Genomic DNA, 25599 nt, shown 5'->3' with positions numbered 1-25599 from the left:
TTTCTTTGATCCTGGTGGCTGAACTTTAATCCTGATCCCTGACCTTTGATTCTGAACATTTATCTCTAATCTTGATGTGTGATCCTGATCACTCATCTATGACACTGAACCTTTGATCTTTTATCTAACATTTGTTAATCCTGATTCCTGCACCTTTCGTCCTAATTGCTGCTCTTTGATCCTGATTGCTGTCATTTAGTCCTACTTATTGATCTGTGAGCTGAATCATCTGTCTCTGATCCTGCTCTGTGATCCTGATCACTCATTTGTTACCCTGAACATTTGATCTCTTATCGAACTTTCTTTGATCCTGGTGGCTGAACTTTGATCCTGAATCCTGATCTATGATCCTGAACATTTATCTCTAATCCTGATGTGTGATCCTGATCACTCATCTATGACACTGAACCTTTGATTTCTTCTTTAAAACGTCTTGATTCTGGTTGCTGATAGTTTTGATCTTGTAATTAGGTTCAAAGTAATCAAGTTCAAAGCTCAAAGTTCAAACATCATTGGTCAAAGACAGATTCGGCTTTGGATCAGGATCCATACCAAAACTGAATGGGTTCTTCCTTTACCCAAAGCCTACATTTACACCAAATTTCATTTAAATCTGGTCATGTCTTTTTCCTGGCGGCGGCCAATGATAATTAAACCACATCTATTGAACCACATCTGTTCCTTGCATTTTTATGTTATTCCTCTTATAATAAGAAATACAGTAATTCTTCATTAAAAAAGACAACAACCTCCACAGGGAATTACATGTGGTAACAATGCTCAAGAAGACAAACTAAAAAATTTACATGTTTAATTAAAAATTTACATACAGGATGAACATTTTTGTACAGATATGTTACAGCACAAAATTGAAATGTAACTGCATTACTCGTGTTAGTCACTGAACTACTGCAGAACTAGTTTTATATGATCACATATAATCCATATATTACATATGCTGTGGTTTCTTTGTTTTTTACATCTTTTTTGTGCATCTCCATTGTAAAGCATCACTATTTCTAATGCCTGTACATAGAAAAACATCTTCCCCATTTCATATGTAATAATAATAATAGCATTCAAATGTGTCTTAGCAGTCATCATGATATATGTAAAATTATTGGACAGCCAACTTTTCTGTTGTGTCCAATTAACCTGATGTTGTGGTTATTATTATAATAATTCATAATTTTGTTGTCATAGTGATGTGTTTCATGTTCACAAAATTCATTCTCACAACCCAAAATGATTTTTTTTAGCTTCTTGTGGAACACATAATTACATTTTAATATAAAAATTGCAATATTTTATGAGAACAGCAATTGCTCAAGTTTGTGGCTTACATTTAATGGCTTTAAGAACCTGCGAAATCCAGAGTGAAACAGTTCAAACCAATTCAAAAGCAGCTTTCAGTTTGAAATGAGTAAATGGTTTTTGTTGTTCAAAACAACAAAAAGCCATGTGGGGAAAAAAAACTGACAAACCAATACTGACATTCTTGAAAAATTTGAAATCAAACAAACTAACCACTTTGTCGACAATGTGTTCGGTTGGTAGCCTCTGTTCACTGATGTGATCTTTGGGATGGAGGCAAAGCTGTAACAAGCCAAGGATGGGCTTTTGAAGTGGAGCCAAAACCCACATTTGTTACCCATAAACCCTTCGTTGGGGCCTCATAAGTCAGAATCTTTCTCTGACATGGGAAAGTAGCCATTTTTGGTCATGGTGGCCTCTTCTTCAGGAGCAAAGATAACCAGTAACCTGTCCTGCTCCTTCTTGGTTTTGGGTAAACTGTCATCAGGTGTGATGAGCAGCTGGATACGCTACAGAAAGACAAAACAGTGTAAACAGACTCCAGTATTATAACATCTCAAGTCATTTTCTAGTCAAGACAAAATTCTGAAGGGGCACATTGAAGTATTTTGGTTTTCGAATTCAACAAGTTCAACAACACCCTAGCCTGTCTGACTAGGAACCAAATCTAGTGGCCATAGGTTCGCTACTCTAACCTCAAGTCCCACCATCTACCCATGGTTTCCCAAAGCCTAGGCATTCTACTTTTAGAACCAGAGGACTACTTCATTTACATCAAAACTATATTGAAAGTGAAACCGGTTTACTTGCTCCGTTGTACCAGTGTAGCACGGAGACATAGGGGAATGTGTCAATCATTCACCTCTCTCAGTGTCCCTTGGGTGGTGTTGAGTTTGTAAACCATCCAAAGAGGGATGCAGACCATGGAAGAAAGCGCCAACAACCAACCAATTACATAACCCCACCATGGGTACACATACTCATTGTTGTACTTTAGAGGTGTGTACTTGATGAGAGAGAAGGCAAAGGTACCCTAGAGACAAAAATACACACATATTCCTGGTGAGGCATAAAAACGAAGCCACTTCAGTCGTCAAACCGCAGTAATTAGTTTGTTGATACTTACGATGCATGTGGCTGGGGTGACGAACAACCAGCAATACTTGATGTAAGGTCCTGGGCGGTAGCCAATCATGTCTTCGATGTTATCATAGAAGCGACTGACACCTAGATAAACAATTAAAAATAAATGTGAAAAACCTTATTCCACCTTGTGCCTTAAAACTCAGATACAATCTAGTATTCTAAAAAAATACTACATGGCAAATATAAAAAGCAGTTACTGTCGCAGTTAACGCCATTGATACGCAGTTAAAGGTGTAATCCCTCTTTCATCTTTTCAGAAAAATGACAAAATGTACTTGGTGTTGAAATCTAGTTGTTCTAAAATAATTTATTTCTGTGGTATATCACAAAATTGTAGCTAATTTTACAAGTAGAAAAGTTTTTATTTTAGGGCAATTCCACAATGTGAATGAAGGCGTGTATGTATATGCTTGGAAATTCATACTGCATTGGAAGGAATTTCTGACTTTTTTAAATGGAAAACATTGAAAAATGATTAACAAGATAAAAATGTTATAACTTCAAGCATTCTCTTACTTGTCCAGTAAATATCCAGCAAAGTTTCCTGTGGAATTTGCCAAGATTTTATCCTGATTTCTTCCCAACAGGATCTGTGACTGTGTTTCTATTCAAATGTTATGATTTTTTTTTTTGTTCAGATCTACCACATTTCTTTAGCTTCATGATGCTAACGCTATCATACGATGCAAACCGGTGCTGTTTGACACTTGAACAGCATGCTGGGAAATGGAGTTTCCCAGCATATCATGGCGTTCTGTCCCAATATTTTAACCCAAGTGGGTCAAAATGCTAACTTGTTTCCAGAAAAGGTGAATTTTGATCATTTTAGCAATATACAACAGTCAATCCTTTATTTGAACATTAAGGAACAAAATCATTGTGCTGCTACCCAATCCAGGATAAGCAGTTGAAGGTGAGTGAGTGAAAATTATTGTGTTGGAGAAGAAAATCCCTGTAATGAACAAGGCCGTATATAGGAATGTGAAAGGGGGGTTCAAATCCTTGAGCTGGGGGCCCAGAGGGCCGCAGGGCCCCTGGTGGGGTCGAGGGGCAACGCCCTCGTGGGGGCCCCTGGGGGGCAAAGCCCCCCGAAGCAGAAGCTTTTTGAGGATTTCGAGGGGTAAAAAGCTACATAAATTTCATTTGAGACCCAAAATGTATGATTTTAGGAAATACATTTTTATATACAAATAGTCCTTGCTTGGGATTGGATCAGTTGCCATAAGAACCACCCAGGAAGAACCAAGATAACATTAATGCAAACTTTATACACAAACACCTTAACAATTACATAAAATATACCTGTAAAATACATAAGCATTTTTAAACAAGCACCTACAACAAATATCATCATATACATAATAATAATTGGGAGCGAATTTTCGCAGCAAAAGTCCACCCAAGCAGAGCGACACACCGGGCGAAGGAGGAGTGTCCGTCGCCCGGCAACCCACGCGAATTTGTAGGCACTTTTATACAAAAGAACAAAATTAATTACTACTGTAAAGGTACAAATATTCACTGGGATTATATTTCGTGTTTTTTGTTTTCAAACATATTTAGCGGTATTAATATTCGTGTTTACATTATGAATATGTACGTATATGTACGTTATGTATTAAAATAGTGGTATTTAATTTGGCGACCTTGTTTAACTCGCGAAATTCGCATAATAAATCCCTCTCGGGGGGGTTCGGTTGAACCCCCTGAACCCCCTCTATATACGGGCATGATTAAGTGATTAGAAAAAAAAGGGACTTCATATTTAACAATCAATGCCAATGAGTAGGTTTGATGTCAGCTTACCGTAGACCCATGCGATGCAGACAGTCTCAAAGATGGACATGAAGAGAAGACACATGCCGCTGGCTGAATAGTAATCAAAGAGCTGGAAAACATACATGCCTCCCTAAAGAGAGACATACAAAATACTTGGATATAAATAATGGTGTCATCTACATACTGCTTTCTTTTTAAACATTTGTTTGCACGCAAAACAGACTGAACATTATTTAATTATTACTTTTTTTAATGAAGTGTCCGAAGATAAGATATAATAATTAGAAAACAAAGTGAAATTTCCTTTAATAAATAAATAAAAAACAGAGCATCGAAGCCAAAGCAATATATGTCTTGTCACTGAATTATGACATTACTGTTTTGTGACATCAGAAAATAACTTTAAGTTGCCAGTGTTTGTTTTAACAGACTAAAAATCTGCATTAATTATTGTTGTAATAAATATTTTGTACACTGTTATGCTTTGTTTTTATTGAGTTTGTATCAACACTTTAAAAAAACAACTATCCAATATCTCATTAAAGCTAAAACTACCAAGATCCCAAGCCATCCATGTTTACACGTCGCAGCCAAAGACTAACTGGAAATGGTGTAGGTGTGGTGACGGCTTTTCTGCACACTTCATTCTGGTGCTTTGTTACCAGTAAAATACATTTATTTCTGTTTTTACACATGCTTTGTTTTAGAACCTTTTATATTGTTTTTGGGCAGTGGTATTGCTTTCTTTCTTTGAGTATCTACATTTGAACAAAATAACTTTAAGCATTTTCATCCAATTGGACTGAAATTTGGTGGAATGATTGAGAGCAAACCGAGGACAAGATTCAGTAAAAGTCAAGGTCATAGATGAAGGTCAAAATTTGGTTCCATTGCACATGCATTGGGGGTATTGAGAATAGCTATTTCAAGGAATTGGTTGAAAACACACCTGTTGTTCTTATTAAACGCCAATATGAAACCATATATCACATGACATATGTTCTTGGGCGGCCTTAAAAGGTCAAGCCAATGTAGCTTAAACTTGGCGAAAGTATGATTAATCAAGAATAAAGTGGTTAATTTAACACGGACCTGATCAAATGTCAAAGCCACACACATAACCATACACAATGTTATCACTGGATCACAAAGAACAAACATGAAGGTCTCTGGGTCAAACAGGTAGACTTGACTTTAGATTTGAATGTGAGACTTGCAAAACATTTGCGTCTTCCCTGTGTTGTGTTGCACAGAACCTTTTGGCCTGGTTGTACTTACAAAATAATGACTTATTGGCACCTCTGCAGAGCATTCACATTTCCGGCTGTGCAGAAGTGAAACCATGTGAACTGTATTCGACTGTCAGCATTTATTAAATGCTTTGTTTGTTGTTTGTTTGTTTGTTTGTCACCAGGATAACTCAAAAGGTTTTGAACGGATTTTGATAAAATTTTGTGGAGTGGTTGGAAATGACAAGAAGAACAAGTGATTAAATTTTAGTGGTGATCCGGATCCCGATGCTAACGCATTAGCATGTCTATGGCATTTTCAGTGTTAAAAGTTAGCATTAAGTAGTTGCAGCTGTCATCACGTTCGGGTGCATTTGTTTTCAAATTGTAATATTTCTTAAATTTATTTTTACCTCCGCCAAGGAGGTTGGAAATGACAAGAGGAACAAGTGATTAAATTTTAGTGGTGATCCCGATCACGATCTGGATCCCGATGCTAACACGTTAGCATGTCTATGGCATTTTCAATGTTAAAAGTTAGCATTAAGAAGTTGCAGCTGTCATCACGTTTGGGTGCATTTGTTTTCAAATTGTAATATTTCTTAAATTTATTTTTGTTTATATATTAATAAGCTAATGATTATTATATACAATTTTAGAGAAAGAGACAAAAAGAAATAGATCACTGTGCCAAGGAGAGAATCTCTTTAGGGTCAGTGACCCTATGGCCTTGTTTAGAGAAGTGTTGGGGTTAACCCTAACCCTGTCTCTTATTTGTTTTTGTCTATAAGCACATGCAATATCAATATCAGTGCTCAGATGACAGCAGCTTCTGGGAAAGGTGCAAGTTGCAATAAACTGTGATGCCAAGCGCTAAGGATACATGCTATCCAGTCACAGTAGATGAAACTTTTTTACTACTGAGCAAACATCATTGATAGACTTTTTTAGGTTCAATGATTCCACGGCGTGTAGATGTTATGGCGTCAGTGACCCCATGGCCTTGGCAGAGGTTTGCACTCTCTGAGTGCTTGTAATTATTTATTTATTTATTGTAAAAGCAGAAACTCACTTTTTGTTTTGAAAGAAGACATCTTTAAGCTTAAAAAAAAAATTAGGGTGCCATTGTTTCTTCACATTTTTATGAGTCCGAAATCCAAGATGGTGTCCAAAATGGCCTCCGTTTAGTAATAATGCGATATCTTTGCTAACACAGAAGATATGATTACAAACAATCTAAACATAGGCTTTCTGACACAAGAAAACCAATGAAATCATCAAATTTAGGCTAAAGCTATTATTTACATGCCTAATTTCAAAATGGCGTCCAAATGTTCCTTGAACATTTGATAATTTTGCTTGTTTGCTGCTCAGCTGACAAATCAAGCAAAGTCCAAAGTCCAGTTTTTGATTTGTTGTACTCTGCCATGTTGGTTAATATACAGACTCTAAGTGATGTTATAGTTGCTGTGGCTATTTGTTTCCTGCAAATACAAAGGAAATATAGCTTTGTATACATATATACACCAAATGTTTAAAGCTAAATCTAATGCGGAAAAACTGCATCCAGTGACTGCACCAAACATCAATTTTGGGCTCATGTGGTTAATTCAGGATAGCAGTCTGTTTGAAACTTCACAAAATAAAAAGATTAGTAGTCATAGGGATGTTGTTAGATGCTGAAAAAATATTGGGACCAGATTTATATTCACTGTAATGTCAAATTTATGCCTTTTTTAATCATGGAAGCCATCTTGGATTTCAGGGCATTACAATGTGAAAAAATGGGACCCTGTTTTTTGTTTGTTTGTTTGTTTTGTTTTGTATTTTTTATGTTTAAATCATATTCTAACATAATCAGGTGAGTTTTTGTTTTTACAAAAAAAAAAACAAAAAAAAAAACACTATTTTACACTATATGTGAAAATTGCCACTAAAATATATACACATCATCCTGAATATAAACTCTCATCATTTAATATTGTTGCATAATGACTTAAAAAGAATTTAAAAATCACCTCTTCCTCATTAATATACAAATGTATGCATCAAACAACAATAAAAGGTCATCAACTCATCTGTTGTCCAAGCCCTACCTATGAGGTAAGTATCAAGTGTTCATCATGTGTAGTTAATGAGTCATCTTTTGAACAAAACAACAAAATAACACACAAATATAAGTAGCAAACAACCTGAAAAATCTCATTTGATCATCTACTCCCACAGGTGCACCCACAATGTAAGTATCAAGTGTCTACCAAGCCGCTTCATAAATAGAGTTATTATTATGATGATGATGATGCATGTTTTATTTTATAATCACAATAAAACAAAAATAGCTTTATCCTCATTAATATGCAAATACAAGTGCCAAACAGCCCTAAACTATAGACAGCTCATCTACCCCCATGGGGTAGGGGGGGTAACCACTGTTGTAAGTATCAAGTGTTAATGAACTGTCTTTTCACAAAGAACAACATCAAAAATCAGCGTGTTCTCATTAATACACAGAAATAGCTCATCATCATCAGTACATTTATTCCCATATGATAGGCACTCATGGTGTAAGTGTTAAGTGTCTATCGTGTAAGTTTTTGTTTGTTTTGTTTTTCAATAATATACAAATACTGGTATCACACAACCCCTTAATGTTCTCCCATGGGCTGGAGGAGTACCAATGGTGGAATTATCAAGTGTATATTCACTGTATCATAGATAGAGTTATTTTGTCCAGAAATAATTAAATTATGATGATGCGGTGACTAATTAATTAATAATTAATTCATTAATAATTAATTAATTAGTCACCGCATCATCAGTAATATACAAGAACACGTATCAAACAACCCTAAAATGCAATCAGATCAGGTAATCTATTCTCTCTTGGGTACCTATAGTGTAAGAATCAAGTGTCTGTTGTGTATTTAATGTTATGTTATTTGCAACCAAAACAAACCACTTCATCCTTGTTCATATATGTGCCAAACAGCAAAAAAAAAAAAAAGGAACTAGGTCATCTACTGTCCAGGGAATACCTGTGGTGTAAGTACCAAGTTTCTACCATGTTCTGTTATGAGGATAATATGTTCACTCATTCATTCTTTCATTCATAAGAAGCAATAGATGCAATCATGATGACATAAAGCTCCACATACTATGTATACAGCACCAAGACATAAAAATACTCTGATTGCCTCTCAAACCCATTGGTCAGTAAAACTCGACCTAATTTCTGGCTGCAGGTCTGTGAACCGACACATCTGTGTTTTCATGTGGCTGCAGACGGCGACCCCTAACCTCCATCAGCATGATGAGGCCCATGAGGTATGACAGGAGGACCACTGCTAAGAGAAACAGCTCCCTGCGGTTTTTTCGCCGGAACACTGCAGGATACATGTCGACGATCGCTGTGATGAGGCTCTCTACACACACAAACTGACAGGAAGGAAAACACAGCAGGAAGAGAAGAAAGAAAAAAACATGAAGGGACGCAACACAAGAAAAGCATCACACGGTCTGTCTGTGTGTCTGTCTGGTTGTTTCTCTACTTTTCCCAGGTCCTTTGATTTCCACCAAACGTAGTCTATGGATGACCGTCAGCCCCACAATTGCCCTGAAAGGGTTTGTTTTGGCAGCGGTCAATGTCATTGGGGTCAAAGGTCAAAATATAGATGTTCACACAGATGTCCACCAAACTTACCACACATATGTAGGTGGGTCCTGGAATTGCCCAGGCAAGATCAGATTTACCAAAAATCAATCAATGGGATCAGGGTCATTGGGGTCAAAGGTTAAAATGTATGTTGTTGGGTTTTGTTTTGTTTTTTACTCTGATTTGCACCAAATTTGGCACACATATGGACGTGGTTTCTGGAAATATCCAGGGAAGATCTAATTTACCAAAGGTCAATATTGGGGTCAAGGTCATTGGGGTCAAATGTCAAAATGTATGTTTTTCCATTCCTGTTTGAACCAAACTTGGCCCATCTATAGGAGTGGGAACTGGAATTGCCCAGACAAGATCAGATTTACCAAAAATCAATCACTGGGATCAGGGTCATTGGGGTCAAAGGTCAAAATGTATGTTGTTGGGGGTTTTTTTTTTTACTCTGATTTGCACCAAATTTGGCACACATATGGACGTGGTTTCTGGAACTATCCAGGGAAGATCTAATTTACCAAAGGTCAATATTGGGGTCAAGGTCATTGGGGTCAAATGTCAAAATGTATGTTTTTCCATTCCTGTTTGAACCAAACTTGGTACGTCTATAGGAGTGGGACCTGGAATTGCCCAGGCAAGATCAGATTTACCAAAGATCAATCACTGGGGTCAGGGTCATTGGGGTCAAATGTCAAAATGTATAGGGTTTTTTTTTGGTTGTTTGATTATTTTAAAAACCCTCTGATTTGCACCAAATTTGGCACACATGTGGATGTGGTTTCTGGAATTGTTCAGAGAAGATCTAATTTACCAAAGGTCAATACTGGGGTCAAATGTCAAAACTGGTGTTTTTCACTTCTATTTTGACCTAACTTGGCACACATAGAGGGGTCAAACTTGGAATTGCACAGGGGAGAGCAGATTTACCAAAGACCAATGATTGGAATCAAGGTTATTGGGTCAAAGGTCAAATTTTTTTATTTTATTTTTTTCACTCCACTGTCCACTAAACATGGCACACACATATATAGTTGAATTATGGAATTGCCTGAGTCAATCATCTGGATAAAGGTCAATCATTGGTGTCAAGGTCAATGGGGTGAAATATAAAAATGTATGTTTTTCACTCTAATTTGAACCAAACTTGGTGCAAGAAGGTCAGATGTCAGATTGCTACAGCCTTTAATGTCTTCATACCCATAGGTAATAAATAACACATTCCATGCCATATGATTTACAGAAGTTGTGTGAGATTCTCTACCTGGCTGTCCAGCCCCAGAAAAACAATCATGATGAAGAAGAGGGCAGACCACACAGGAGAGAAGGGCATCATGCTCACAGCACGAGGGTAAGCGATGAACGCAAGACCGGGTCCTGCACCGAAACAAACATGACTAAATAAATGACAAACACAGATTCCTGCTTCCGTGTGATTTTCTTTGAGCTCTCGATGCCGATCATAGGGCGACTCACCAGATTCGGCCACTTCTGAGATGGGAACGTTCTGCTCATAAGACATGAATCCAAGGATGGAGAATATTGCAAAACCTGCCACAAAACTGGTGCCACTGTTCAGACAGCACAGTGCCAGGCAGTCTCTGCAAAAGACAGATTTAAAACGTCAAAATCTGAACACTTTCTGATTAAGAAAAAAACAAACACTGTACTTTAATTTTTGCGTAGGCCCCCTTGCTATGCCGAGTCTGGATTCTAAGGGTGATCTTAGGTGGTTCCAAAAACCTGCTCGGCCCATGGGCAAATTGGAAAAACGATGAGCCTCGATTTCCACAGCGTCGTTCAAATGTTCAGGTAAGAACTTGATGTAAATGGCACAAACGGATCCAACCTGCCTTGCATCAGTAATTCAGGCGGTGGTGTTGCAGTGTGGCAACTGTGCCATGTTATCATGTCAGTGTGGACAAACTCTCTGAGTAATGATTCCTGCATCTTGTTGTCGTACTGGCCCAAATATAAGACGGCCCTGATCAGGGGTGCCGCCAGGGATTGTGGGCCCCATGGAAAGAAATCTTACTATTATTTTGTCAGAATTATAACTGTATTAGAAGCCTCTCTAGGCCCCTGTCAGTCATGGGCCCCTAGAATCCTTCTCCTTATTCCCCCCTTTTCGGCACCCCTGGCCCTGATTATAAGACTACCCATATTTTTCAGATGTAGCATTGCCTGGAAAAAAAAATAAAACACAAACCCTGCACATTATTAGTTGAGTTAACAGAGTTTTAAAAAGGAATAGTTTGGACCATGTATCATGGTTAGTTATCATGTTACGGGGTAACATATGTCACGTGTCATAGAATCCAATGGACGTTGACCTTGTTTGGCCTTTACTTTGGAGACCAAACATTCAACACAATCAAAACTATTCCATTTATTTATCCCATTAGCTCAACCAATAATTTGCATCACTTTTTTTGTTTTACCAAAATTGAAAGAACTTTAACTTTTGACCCCTGTACATTTTTGCTGTTTTTACCCCATAACTCCTGATCATTCAGTCATAGATAGTCCAAACTATACCTTTTTGGAATCTTTATGATCAGACACATAATGTGGTGTAGTTTTCAAAATGATCTGAGCATTTTTAATTTTGACCCCTGTGTAATTCTTCAATTGACCCCTACCTGGCTGCCAATTGGAAATTCAAGTGGCCAGTCAGTTTTTTTAAAAGAGTAACGTCTAAGGAGTATTTGTGCCAACTTTGGTGCTTGTATCACCATTTTCACGATTGTTTCAGTTATCTGCTGCACTACTATTGGGTGCAGTGCTGAAAAGCAGAGAGGTGATTGGTGGAGAGGCGGTTCCTCTTATTGAAGCAGCTGATCGAGTCTACTTGCTTACCTGTAGCAGTTATTGTTATATTTGTTGTAGCTGCCCAGAGCGGTCAGTGATCCTAAACAGATGGCATAGGAGAAGAAGATCTGCGTACCAGCATCCATCCACACCTGACACAAACAATACATGTGACAAAGCTGCAGAAATGACTGAAAATCACACAAAGCTGTGGAACAGTGGCTGCAAAGGCAAGAAAGTGGATGTAGACCTAAAGAACAACAAAATGTGCATGTAGTCCAAATGCATATGAATAGGTCATTATAACTCTGAGAACAATTTTTTTTTACTTTAAATCCCTCAAATGATCAATTGCAGATTCCTAGTGCAGTTTTAATGTCTGTATGAGAACAGAACAAGGTTTTGAGCCAATTTTGACCAAATTTAGCGAAACGTCTGAGGGTTAGCAAAGGACAAAGTGTTTAAATTTTGAGAAAATCCAATTAAAAATCAAAATCACAGGCAAAGGTTGATTTTTTTTTTTTTTTTTTTTTTTTTTTTTTGGCCAAATGCTGACACAATAAATTTCGCAAAATTAATTTGACTCTGCAGTGAGTACCTATGATCCCATTCCAAATACTGTTCAATCAAGTTGACAACTCTATAATAGTGTTCATTAAGCACTATGATTAATATGATTCAACATGACGGTGGCAGAGATGAGAAGACTGGACAAACTGTTGGACATTATGAACGATGCCAGTCACCCTCTGCATACCGTCATCAGCAACCAGAGGAGCCTCTTCAACCACAGACAGCAACAGACAGAAAAACTCCTTTGTCCCTCAAGCCATCAGACTGAATAACTCCTCACTCAGGAGGAGGAGGAGTAACAGGAAGACAGAGGATGGGAAGGAGAGGAACAGTTGTAGCCACTAAACCAGTAGCGAGCAGCATTTCTGGTATTTCTATATGGTTGATTTATATTTATATTTGCAAATTGTTTTTACTTTCACTTTTGATACTCTGTGTGCTTCTTACCCTGTGTGCTGCCATACAATGCTGCTGGAACCTCAGTTTCCCTGAGGGAGTCTTCCAGAGGAATTAATAAAGTTCGATCGAATCTAATCTGTTATGTATTTTAATTTTTTGCATTCGTTTTTAATTATTTATTTAAATTTTATGTTAAATTGTTTCATATAAGGTGCCTTGAGATGGCTTTTGCTGTGATCTGGCACATTATAAGATAATTAAATTGAATTAAAATCTAATCTAATCTCATCTAATTATTTGGAACGGGACCACGTGGGTTGGATGCTAATAAAATGGTTCACTTTTGGACTGAACGGATCAAATATCAAGGTCACATCATGGAATCACAACGAAATAATGTGCATGAATGAGTGTCTCTCAGTGTCCCCTTCTTTTTATGATGATTTTTAAAGATTTGGGCTCAAATAGAGTTCTGCTGATTGTACCTTTGCAGATCAGTATAAAATAGAATAGAGAACCCAGAGAACTATAAGATACCTGCACCTGGTGCAATCTTATTGTTGGGAATCAGAGCATCAAACCAGGCTATAAAGGTACTAATTGGGAATTTATGATTTTGTGAAAAGTTTATTGTGACCTGGCAGAAGTTCATCAATCGACAGAGGTTATGGAATTGGGTTTTTGCGGTGCTTGTATGAAGTACCTGTGGGTCTGACAGTCGACCAAGGTCAGGGTAAAGGTAGAACTGGACCCCAATCCCTGCACCAGGCAGAGTGAGACCTCGGACCAACAGCACAACCAGCATCACATAGGGAAGGTGGCAGTGAAGTAGACCACCTGTATACAGACATGAAAGATACAATAAATATCAAATGTTGGTATATTTGAATTTCAAACAATTGAATTCTAGAGTCTGACTGATCACAGTATTTTTGGGGTCTGATATCTTACTGATATTAGAAAGTAAAAAAGTTACTATGCCGATATATCTGCTGATATATATATTCATTAAAAATGGCAATGATTCTTAACATTTTGATATAAACCCCCCATGACAAAGAAATGTAATGTAAATGAGGCTTGATATTTTCCAGTTTAAACATGAATTTTATTATAAATAATCATAAATCTAACCAAGAGCCAACCACCATACGTCACACTGCCTTCACTCAGATTGGTAGTTGCCATGTTGTATAGGTCAGCATTTCTATAAAATAAAGTTCCCATACTCAACAAAAATATAAACGCAACACTTTTGGTTTTGCTCCCATTTTGTATAAGATGAACTCAAAGATCTAAAACTTTTTCCACATACACAATATCACCATTTCCCTCAAATATTGTTCACAAACCAGTCGAAATCTGTGATAGTGAGCACTTCTCCTTTGCTGAGATAATCCATCCCACCTCACAGGTGTGCCATATCAAGATGCTGATTAGACACCATGATTAGTGCACAGTTGTGCCTTAGACTGTCCACAATAAAAGGCCACTCTGAAAGGTGCAGTTTTGTTTTATTGGGGGGGATACCAGTCAGTATCTGGTGTGACCACCATTTGCCTCATGCAGTGCAACACATCTCCTTCGCATCATCCGTGAAGAGAACACCTCTCCAACGTGCCAAACGCCAGCGAATGTGAGCATTTGCCCACTCAAGTCGGTTATGACGACAAACTGGAGTCAGGTCGAGACCCCGATGAGGACGACGAGCATGCAGATGAGCTTCCTTGAGACGGTTTCTGACAGTTTGTGCAGAAATTCTTTGGTTATGCAAACCGATTGTTTCAGCAGCTGTCCGAGTGGCTGGTCTCAGACGATCTTGGAGGTGAACATGCTGGATGTGGAGGTCCTGGGCTGGTGTGGTTACACGTGGTATGCGGTTGTGAGGCTGGTTGGATGTACTGCCAAATTCTCTGAAACGACTTTGGAGACGGCTTATGGTAGAGACATGAACATTCAATACACGAGCAACAGCTCTGGTTGACATTCCTGCTGTCAGCATGCCAATTGCACGCTCCCTCAATCTTGCGACATCTGTGGCATTGTGCTGTGTGATAAAACTGCACCTTTCAGAGTGGCCTTTTATTGTGGGCAGTCTAAGGCACAACTGTGCACTAATCATGGTGTCTAATCAGCATCTTGGTATGGCACACCTGTGAGGTGGGATGGATTATCTCAGCAACAGGAGAAGTGCTCACTATCACAGATTTAGACTGGTTTGTGACAATATTTGAGGGAAATGGTGATATTGTGTATGTGGAAAAAGTTTTAGATCTTTGAGTTCATCTCATACAAAATGGGAGCAAAACCAAAAGTGTTGCGTTTATATTTTTGTTGAGTATATATTGGCCCCACCTAGCTGGCAGCAATAGCGACCACTTGTCTCTTGTCCTTGTAAAATGCCCACTCTGACTGAAAATGAATGGCAACCGGTCGCTTTTCCTCTGTCTCTTATAGTTAATTTGACTGCGGGATGATGGGGGCCCCAGCCATGCTTGACTTGTCAGAGCGCCTTCTACTGGACAAACGACATAATGGCACTATTTCCAACAGCCAAAGTGTTTTTCTGCATTTTTTTTTCTGTAAAATCCCATTTTTCACATCAGCAAAAATAACACTGATACCTATATATTCGTGAAAGGCTTTACCGTAAATCCTCACTTTCACAACTAGTTTTCTGTCTGCAAGACAGGGGAAGGAGCTGACCCTGTGGAAAACCTAAGACTAGGTGGAGAGATTATATCTCCAGACTGGCCTGTGAACATCTCGGGATCCCCCAGTCAGAGGTGGTTAATGTAGAGGTGGGCGGATCGATCCTAATATCAATAATATCGATACCAACGCTGGTATTGATATTGAACAATCCTCATGTAAAAAGATCGATATTCAAGCTTTTTTCTCTCCTGCACGCACTGACTGCTGCGCACGCAGATTCATCAAAGTCTTCTCTCTGTCTGTAAGAGCAGCGCTGCACTGTGTCACACAACACGGAGCAGCGCACCTTTGTATTGTGGTTTGTCAGCCCTCTACCTCAGGAGATTTTGTTTTAAGTTGTGTTAAGTGATTTTTTTTAAACAAAAATGTTGATTGTGATAATAAAGTATTTTGTTGTCACGTACAATGTTTGGTGAAATTCTATCCTAGGTCTTTTGGATCCTTTGGATCTATGAAGCTTAAATATGAAAAAGTATCAGTATCGGTATCGATATCGGCAATACTGGGCCTGTATTTACTTGGTATCGGATCAATACCAAAATTCCCGGTATCGCCCACCTCTAGGTTAATGTGGCCCAGGAAAGGGTCCCGGATCCCGGATAAGCGGTTGAAGATGAGTATGAATACATCTTGGACTTCATTTACATCAGTCATGAAGAAAAACAAACAGTATGGTACTGCAAGGAAAACCTGTGTGGAGTAGGCAGTCCTCAAAAACTGAGTGACTGTGCAAGAATAAGACTAGTGAGTGAAGGCATCAAGACAACCACCACAACTGGGCAGAGAGCAGCTTTTTTTTTCGGTTGCACCACCAGGCACATCTTCATGGTAGAGTGGAACAACAAACAACTTGGATAAAAGAAAACTGATCAAATCTAGACTGGAGTCTTCCATGTGCACAATCAGTCAGTGATGCCTACTCTAGACTTTTGACGGCCGACTCCAGGAAGCTATTGAAATCCTGGATCTTAGTTTTGAACCAGGTCAACCACAAACCTAGATATTCCAATTCCTCACTCACCATAACAGCCACATGTCTATGTGCTGAAGGTACCAAACTTATAGAGACATTCATGTCTGTGGGTCCTCGGCCTTTGAGACTCTGAGATGCCTGGAATAAGTGGTCCGCTGATGCCTACACCTTTGTAGGAGAACAAAGGTCCAAGTCTTTAGGGTACTGGTGCTTCCAGTCTTATTGTATGATTGTCCAACTTGGATGCTAGCCAGTGACCTATGGCTGGATGTCTTTGGTACTAGGTCTTTTCAGAAGAACCTTGAGTACCACTGGAATAACTTTGTGTTAAATGATGGTTGCCATTGAGAGACACAGAAGTGTTTCTCTGGCTATAATCCAGCATGTAGTTGCCTCAGTTTTGAGGACCTCAGCGGCTGGAGAAGGTCAAGCGTTGCCCACATTCCACCTGGCTGGAAGAGATAAGTGAGGATGAACCTGCTGTCTCCTAAGGTTGTTGCCAACATGGACCCAAGGCAGTTCTGTGCTCTGAGACATATGCGCCTAGACCTGACCTGACAAAGTGGTCTAGATAGATTTTCCATTCAGGACCGTCCTGTTTCTATTTCTTAATGAATGATAAAAATGAAGTCCAAGGTGTGTTCAGGGACTTGGAAATGTTGCTGACTATTTGATCACGTATTGTGAATCTGCAAAATTGGGCTCATTTGCATACATTTCTGAACACATTTGACATGATTTACTTGCCACTATTCTGACCATGATTATAATAGAAAATTAAAGCAGTCTAGATGTAAAATTTCATAATGGTATGGGTTCAAAATCCCCGTCGGCCAACCTTTCCTGTGGATTTCACCCCTTCCAGATGCAGAAATAGCACATGACCCAGGCAATGAACAGACAGATGGCCAGGTCCCAGTTCAGTGAACCCATGTGGTCAATGCCTGGTGAGATCCTCAGTGCTCTTCTCCTGTAGCGAGAGTAACCAACATTGTAAGTGACAGATGATTGTGACCATCACTTTGATATCAGTGCAACACGTGAAAACTCACTCCCAGAACTCTATGATAGGAGACGTGACATTTAGGTGGATGGCTTGGTGGTCCCCTGAGGTGTTTTGTCCTGTGAAACTCAACACAATTTGCTGAAAGAAAAATAATATATATCAGACAGCAGTGGCACTCAGGGGGTTTTTTTAATGTATTTGGAAAGTGCTTCTTTTTTTTTTCCACATTTTGTTATTTTATTCCAAATGGTATAAATTCATTTTTTCCCCTCAAAATTCTATTCACAATACCCATAATGACAACATGAAAAAGTTTTTTTTTTATTTTTGCAAATTCATTAAAAGTTTAAAACTAAGAAATCATTGGTACATAAGTATTCACACCCTTTGCTCAGTACTTTGTTGATGCACCTTTGGCAGCAAATTACAGCCTCAAGTCTTCTTGAATATGATGCCACCAGCTTGGTGCACCTATCTTTGGTAGTTTTGTCCATTCCTCTTTGCAGCACCTCTCAAGCTCCCTCAGGTTGGATGAGGAGCGTCGGTTACACAGCCATTTTCAGATCTCTCCAGAGATGTTCAATCAGATTCAGGTCTGGGCTCTGGCTGGGCCACTCAGGGACATTCCCAGAGTTGTCCTGAAGCCACTCCTTTGATATCTTGACTAGGTGTTTAGGATCATTGTCCTGCTGAAAGATGAACTGTCCGCCCCAGTCTGAGGTCAAGAGCGCTCTGGAGCAGGTTTTCATCCAGGATGTCTCTGAACATTGCTGCATTCATCTTTCCCTCAATCCTGACTAGTCTCCCAGTTCCTGCCACCGAAAAACATCCCCACAGCATGATGCTGGCACCACCATAATTCACTGTAGGGATGGTGCCTGGTTCCCCCAAACATGACGTCTGGCATTCATGCCAAAGAGTTCAATCTTTGTCTCATCAGACCAGAGAATTTTGTTTCTCATGGTCTGAGAGTCCTTCAGGTGCCTTTTGGCAAACTCCAGGTGGGCCGCCATGTGCCTTTTACTAAGGAGTGGCTTCTGTCTGGTCACTCTACCATACAGGCCTGATTGGTGGATTGCTGCAGAGATGGTTGTCTTCTCTCCACAGAGGAAAGCTGGAGCTCTGACAGAGTGACCATCGAGTTCTTGGTCACCTCCCTGACTAAAGCCTTCTCTCCCAGTCGCTCAGTTTAGATGGGCAGCCAGCTCTAGGAAGAGTCCTGGTGGATCAGAACCTTTTCCATTTATGGATGATGGAGGCCACTGTGTTCATTGGGACCTTCAAAGCAGCAGAAATGTTTCTGTACCCTTCCCCAGCTTTGTGCCTGAAGACAATCCTGTCTTGGAGGTCTACAGACAATTCCTTTGACTTCATGTTTGGTTTGTGCTCTAACATGCACTGTCAACTGTGGGACCTCATATGTAGACAGGTGTGTGCCTTTCCAAATCATGTACAATCAACTGAATTTACCCCAGGTAGACTCCAATTAAGCTATAGAAACCTCTCAAGGATAATCAGTGGAAACAGGATGCACCTGAACTCAATTTTGAGCTTAATTGCAAAGGTTATGAATACTTATGTACACGTTTTTATTTTTTAATAAATTTACAAAAATCTCTCAAAAACATTTTTCACATTGTCATTATGGGGTATTGTGTGTAGAAATTTGAGGGAAAAAAAATGAATTTCATCCATTTTGGAATAAGGCTGTAACATAACTAAATGTGGAAAAAATGAAGCACTGTGAACACTTTCCTGCACTTCTTACCGGTGTTCCATGAGTTGTTGCAGGAAGACCAGGGCAGGACCCAGGAAAAGGAATAAGACAGGTAGAAAATCCCCCAGGCCAGAACAATGATGTAATAGAAGTTCAACAGCGTGACTATCACCTGCGTTCCATAGCCAAGACCTGCAGAAATGACAGCAAAAATGATGTTACTGCAATAAATTAACATTTATTTTTGACTTGAATGAAACAAGGATGAGATTAATCATGTAAAAGTGCTGGGAAGTGGTGGTCTAAAGGTTAGAAAAACAGGCTCAGTCAGGTTTAATCCCACCACCAGACAGAAAGCTCATGAAGCTATCAATCAGCAAGGTTCAGCCCCTAAGGTGTAAGGCATCAATACGGAAAAGCACTAAAAAGCCACTCAGTCATCTATTTACATTTTCCTTTTATGAACGTTTGGTAAGATGGTTATTTCAGTCTCTTCTCCACATTTCTTTGATCCTGATCATCGTATGTTTGATTCCTGACCTCTGATCCTGATCTTGACCCGATTTGTTTTTTAGCTTGACCTATAATTGTGATGGATGACCTTTGATCTTTATAGCTCATCTTTGTTTCTGATTTCTGACCAGTGATCCTAATTCTGTTCTCTATCCAAAACCCGTCATCTCTCATTACCGATCTTGATCTGATTCCTGAATATTAATTCTAATCACTCACCTTTGATCCTAATTGCTGATCTTTGATCATGGTCACTCAACTTTGATCCCATTCTCAGCTCCCGATGGCTGATCTCTGATCCTGATCTGTAATTCTGACTACTCATCTATCATCCCTGTGGCTAATCTTTGAATATCACAAAGGAGATGTTGTCTGGCAGATTTGCAAGGATCCTATACATATACTCAACAAAAATATAAACACAACACTTTTGGTTTTGCTCCCATTTTGTATGAGATGAACTCAAAGATCTAAAACTTTTTTCACATACACAATATCACCATTTCCCTCAAATATTGTTCACAAACCAGTCTAAATCTGTGATAGTAAGCACTTCTCCTTTGCTGAGATAATCCATCCCACCTCACAGGTGTGCCATATCAAGATGCTGATTAGACACCATGATTAGTGCACAGGTGTGCCTTAGACTGCCCACAATAAAAGGCCACTCTGAAAGGTGCAGTTTTGTTTTATTTGGGGGGGATACCAGTCAGTATCTGGTGTGACCACCATTTGCCTCATGCAGTGCAACACATCTCCCTCGCATCATCCGTGAAGAGAACACCTCTCCAACGTGCCAAACGCCAGCGAATGTGAGCATTTGCCCACTCAAGTCGGTTACGACGACGAACTGGAGTCAGGTCGAGACCCCGATGAGGACGACGAGCATGCAGATGAGCTTCCCTGAGATCGTTTCTGACAGTTTGTGCAGAAATTCTTTGGTTATGCAAACCGATTGTTCCAGCAGCTGTCCGAGTGGCTGGTCTCAGACGATCTTGGAGGTGAACATGCTGGATGTGGAGGTCCTGGGCTGGTGTGGTTACACGTGGTCTGCAGTTGTGAGGCTGGTTGGATATACTGTCAAATTCTCTGAAACGCCTTTGGAGACGGCTTATGGTAGAGAAATGAACATTCAATACACGAGCAACAGCTCTGGTTGACATTCCTGCTGTCAGCATGCCAATTGCACGCTCCCTCAAATCTTGCGACATCTGTGGCATTGTGCTGTGTGATAAAACTGCACCTTTCAGAGTGGCCTTTTATTGTGGACAGTCTAAGGCACACCTGTGCACTAATCATGGTGTCTAATCAGCATCTTGATATGGCACACCTGTGAGGTGGGATGGATTATCTCAGCAAAGGAGAAGTGCTCACTATCACAGATTTAGACTGGTTTGTGAACAATATTTGAGGGAAATGGTGATATTGTGTAAGTGGAAAAAGTTTTAGATCTTTGAGTTCATCTCATACAAAATGGGAGCAAAACCAAAAGTGTTGCGTTTATATTTTTGTTCAGTGTATATATATCAAAGTAATTAGGATCAGTGGGTGATGCATGGCAGTGATCTGCATCACTGAACACATCAACAACCCTGATTACAGGATTAAAGGTTGAGACTTTAAAGGCAGCATCAGAACGAAGGAATTATGATCAAAGATCATCATTTGCACCTGACAATACTTTTCACCTTTAACTTATTACGTCAAGTAACAGCTGTGTTTTTGTAATTGTGCATAAATGGCATTTTATCAGGTAGAAAAGCTCAATTTGGACCAGGCCTAATTATTCCTTTAACAAAGCCTACACCTGAAGAAATTGATATTTTGATTCTGTAAATCCTCTTGGAATAGAATTTTACACTTGACATTGATATTTCTCACTTCTGAACCAATTTCTCCAAGTAACAGTGATATTGTTATAACAGCGCCAAAATGACACTTTCTCAACGAGAGAAGCCGTGTTTGTTCAAAGCCTAGTAATCCTTGATGCTGATTCAAGGAATTTGGATCAGTGGGTGGATCCAGACCTTTAATCCTGAGTGCTGGACAAATCGGCAATCCTGATTACAGGATCAAAGCAATAAGAATGAGAGGTCAAAGACAGGGTTGGGATCAAAGGAATTAAGATCAAAGAACAAAGGTCAGCGACACAATCCATCTCTTTAATCAGCTTTTCCTTGACCCAAAGCCTGTCTCTCTGCCACATTTCAGTGAAATTTATTGTTGCCCTGCTGGCAAACAGCATCAAAAACCTGTAGATGGTTTGTGTATGTGAGCATCTTTGATGAAAACTGTCATTCCCACCTTCAAATAAGGGACTGATTTTTCTCCAGCAGGTAATGCCTCCCTGACTGGTGTACTGTCCCAGGGAAACCTCCAGGAAGAAGACAGGAATGCCACAGGTGAAGAGGAAGATCAGGTAGGGGATGAGGAAAGCACCTGAGTGGAGAAAAGGCAAAGTGATCAGGATGAGTGCAGAGTTTTACATTATTTATTTGAGTGGAACCGTCGTGATCTTTCATGGTCGTGCGAATATGTGCTTGGACATTGTGAAATGCACCACCAGATGTAAAGTGCGAAAACAGGAAAAGGTTTATCTTAATGTCTTTGTGACCTTTTAAGATGAGCTCCCCCGCCCCCAAGCGATCAACTTTCACACCGACGTCCCTTCAGGTGGGCCGGGGATGTTTGGTGTGCTCAGATTTTCGGCCTCTCTGCGGGGACAGCCGCTGAAATCTTGCAAGCGGCGAAGCAACAACAGCTGTCTGACCTCGCGCCGCCCTGAACCCTAACCCTGCCATCCCACACTGAGACATTTAGCACAAACGCAAGCAAGTTTCCGGCGTAACGCTGCGTTCCAAAAGGACAAAGGTCAACCGCATACTGCTCTGCGGTCAAAGCAACCCCAACAGAAAAGTGAATTTTGGGGAAAACTGTGAAACATCTCACTGATTTAATACCCTTGAAGCAGGAAATCTCACTATAGGCCAACTTTATAATGGATTTGTGGAATAATTAAAGCTTATTCTATCCAACCCACCTCCTCCATTCTTGTAGCAAAGGTACGGGAAGCGCCACATGTTTCCCAGCCCGATGATGGACCCGGCCACAGACAAGATGAATTCTACCTTGTTAGTCCACTGGCCGCGCTCCTCCAGCTTCTCCTCTGAGTGGGGGAGCAGCTCCTGGGTTGGCCTACGTCTCCTAAAGAACAGGGAGAGAAAGAAGAAGAAAATAGGCAGCAGTGTAGCAGCCACAAGGTTCGAGAATGTGATTGTCTTTGCCCTAATCCTGGACTGAAGCTGCTCTTCTTTTCAAATTGAACTTGAGCAAGGCACTTTACCCCAATGGGTCTCATTGCACAAGTGTACAAGGAGCAACAGTGGAGCAGAAATGGATAGAAAGGTACTTAATTTATTTGCAATAATGAAAAAAGTGCTAAAAGGAAATTTAATTTGCTTTGTGATTTTTGATTAAATAATGTGTATTTCAAACTGAGCCGAACAATATGTCCTACCGTCCATTGCAGGGCTGTGACCAGTTCTTGTCTCACGGCTGAAGCTGTGGCTGAAAATGTATCTGTAAATATTCACGTTTGGTATTTAACATGAGTGGAATGAAGGGCGGGGCTAAACTCAGGCCCGCCTCTTTGTCTGCCCTGTTCAGAGCAAAGTACATGCATCCTGTATCGTAACCCCATGGTTAAAATAAGAGTCCAATAGGATTCTGCCGCACCAGGCCATCTGTGCTGACCCTGTCTGAAGTGGATCACCTCTGCTAAAAAAAACAAAAAAAAATTAAAATCATCACATATTCCATGTTCACATTGTGCAGAAACCATAAACAAATAAATATCAACATGAAATGCGATTTTATTAATTTCCTCTTCTGGAATAATTTAATGTATTTAGTAGGCAAGGAATAAAAAAATAAGGCGTCTGAAGTAAGCAGTTACCAAAAAACGGTCACTGTACAAGAATAAAATAGGTGAGGGAAGCCACCAAGACGCCTATGAGGACTCTTATCTGACTGGAAAAAGTGGACAAAGGGCAACGTTTATGTGTTGCATCACCAGTCGCAATTTAAACAGATCTAGGCTTGAATCTCCCATGTGCCTTCTAGCAAACTGTTGGTGAAATGAAATTTTGTTCCGTTAATGCTAGCATGAATTACAATGGGTATTTCACTTGTTAAAGCCAAGAACCTCAACATGGTGACCCCACGAGGAAGTCAATTACTGCAGTGTATTGTTCCCCTCAAAAGATTCAGAAATCAATTGCTAGAGTTTTGCCCAGATTGAGGAAATTTGATATTAATTACTCACATATCTGATCTCTGCTCATGCATGAATAGATTTCAAGGTTCTGCTATTTATGTAAGATACTGGAAGGTTGTGAATTATGGGGTGCTGGTGATAAAAATCACCTTAAAAGATTCCTAACATGCACTGTTTTGTACATAATCTTTTGTTATTTCCAGTCATAGTATGCATATTATTGCTGTCCACAAAGCAAACTTTATTAGTCCAATTATGCCCAGGCACGCACTCGGTGTTGATGCAAACCAAACATGGTGTTTGGCATGTTTAGACATAATCAGGTTAGATGCTGACAGACACTCTGTACAAGCACATGCTGTTTGGACACATGTTGACGAAGACGTGTAGTTAATATACAACCCAAACTACAAAAAGTTGGGGTGATATGGAAAAAAAAAAAAAAAAAAAAAAGCAAAAAACAAAAACACATTCCAAAAAAGTTGGAACAAGGCAATTTATGGCTAGCAATAAGGTAAGAAAAAAGTTCCCTCGAACCAGTGACTGTAATCATGATTTGGTACAAAAGGAGTATCCACACAAGGCTGAGTCTTTGAGATGGGCAGAGGATCTCCGAATTGTCAACAAATGTTTCATAACATTTTTCCCTCAAAGAAAGCCTGGAAGGGATTTTCATATTTCTACCTATACAGTGCATATCATTAAATGATTCAGGGAATCTGGAGGAATAAGTGCCTAAGGGATCTTTGATCCCTCAGATGGCACAGCATCAAGAAGCCCCATTCATCAATAGCTGATATATGCAAGCACATGGACAAGGGATTATTTTTTAGAAAACTTTCTACAATATGGAATACCATTTTAAACTTTACTGTGCAAAAAAAAAGAAGCCGTATGATAAACTGGAATGAACTGCCCTTGCCCTTGTGCTCTCTGGATTATGCAACTCAAGTCTCTTTTTTAAACAGACATCCAAAGCTTTAGATGTTTTGGCACACCGACATTTTTTTTGTATTGTGATATTTTATCTTGTAAAGCACTTTGTGACCTCTGTCTGTGAAAAGCGCTATATAAATAAAGTTTATTTACTTACTTATAACCTTGTCCTGAAGCCGCATCAGCCTCTCTGGGCTCAGAGTCAGTTGGGTTGGACCATCAAACAAAGGACGTGTATTGTGCACAGACAAATCAGTAAACCAGATCATTTTTGGAAGAGATGGACACCGTGTGTTCCAGACCGAAGATGAAAAGTACCATCCAGACCATGATCAGCAACAAGTCCTAAAGCCAGGATCTGTCCTGGTATGGGGTTCTGTCCTTTGTCACCATTTTTGCCGTTTTTACCCTGTAACCCCAGAACATTCAGTCAGATTGCCCAAATTATACCTTTTTGGAATCATTATGATCAAATAATGTGGTATAGTTTTCAAAATGATTGGATCATTTTTAAATTTTGACCCCTGTAGCTCATTAGAGGTCAGCTCCAGGAT

The 25599-nt window shown here is 39.6% G+C and overlaps 1 protein-coding gene and 1 long non-coding RNA gene across 2 annotated transcripts in view; both read right to left on the bottom strand.

Moving 5' to 3' along the window:
* Nucleotides 1–25599, bottom strand: part of LOC117504367 — a 251091-nt gene that overhangs the window by 118592 nt on the left and 106900 nt on the right. The gene's annotated exons all lie outside the window — the stretch shown is intronic.
* On the bottom strand, nucleotides 1414–23464 carry LOC117504361 (sodium- and chloride-dependent GABA transporter 2-like). The gene is given in 18 exon segments (XM_034163822.1): nucleotides 1414–1823; nucleotides 2177–2347; nucleotides 2441–2541; nucleotides 4267–4369; nucleotides 8766–8903; nucleotides 10391–10503; nucleotides 10603–10727; nucleotides 11986–12089; nucleotides 13613–13725; nucleotides 13728–13746; nucleotides 17436–17452; nucleotides 17455–17567; nucleotides 17650–17702; nucleotides 17704–17741; nucleotides 19372–19512; nucleotides 22138–22272; nucleotides 22874–23037; nucleotides 23351–23464. Coding segments are annotated over 17 exon segments (1674 nt in total). The 5' UTR covers nucleotides 22914–23037; nucleotides 23351–23464; the 3' UTR covers nucleotides 1414–1673.

Source organism: Thalassophryne amazonica, chromosome 22 (assembly GCF_902500255.1).
Source record: "Thalassophryne amazonica chromosome 22, fThaAma1.1, whole genome shotgun sequence".
NCBI classification, from domain to species: Eukaryota; Metazoa; Chordata; class Actinopteri; order Batrachoidiformes; family Batrachoididae; genus Thalassophryne; species Thalassophryne amazonica.
Note: the sequence above shows the minus strand (reverse complement) of the source record. Positions and strands in the feature narration are given on the sequence as shown.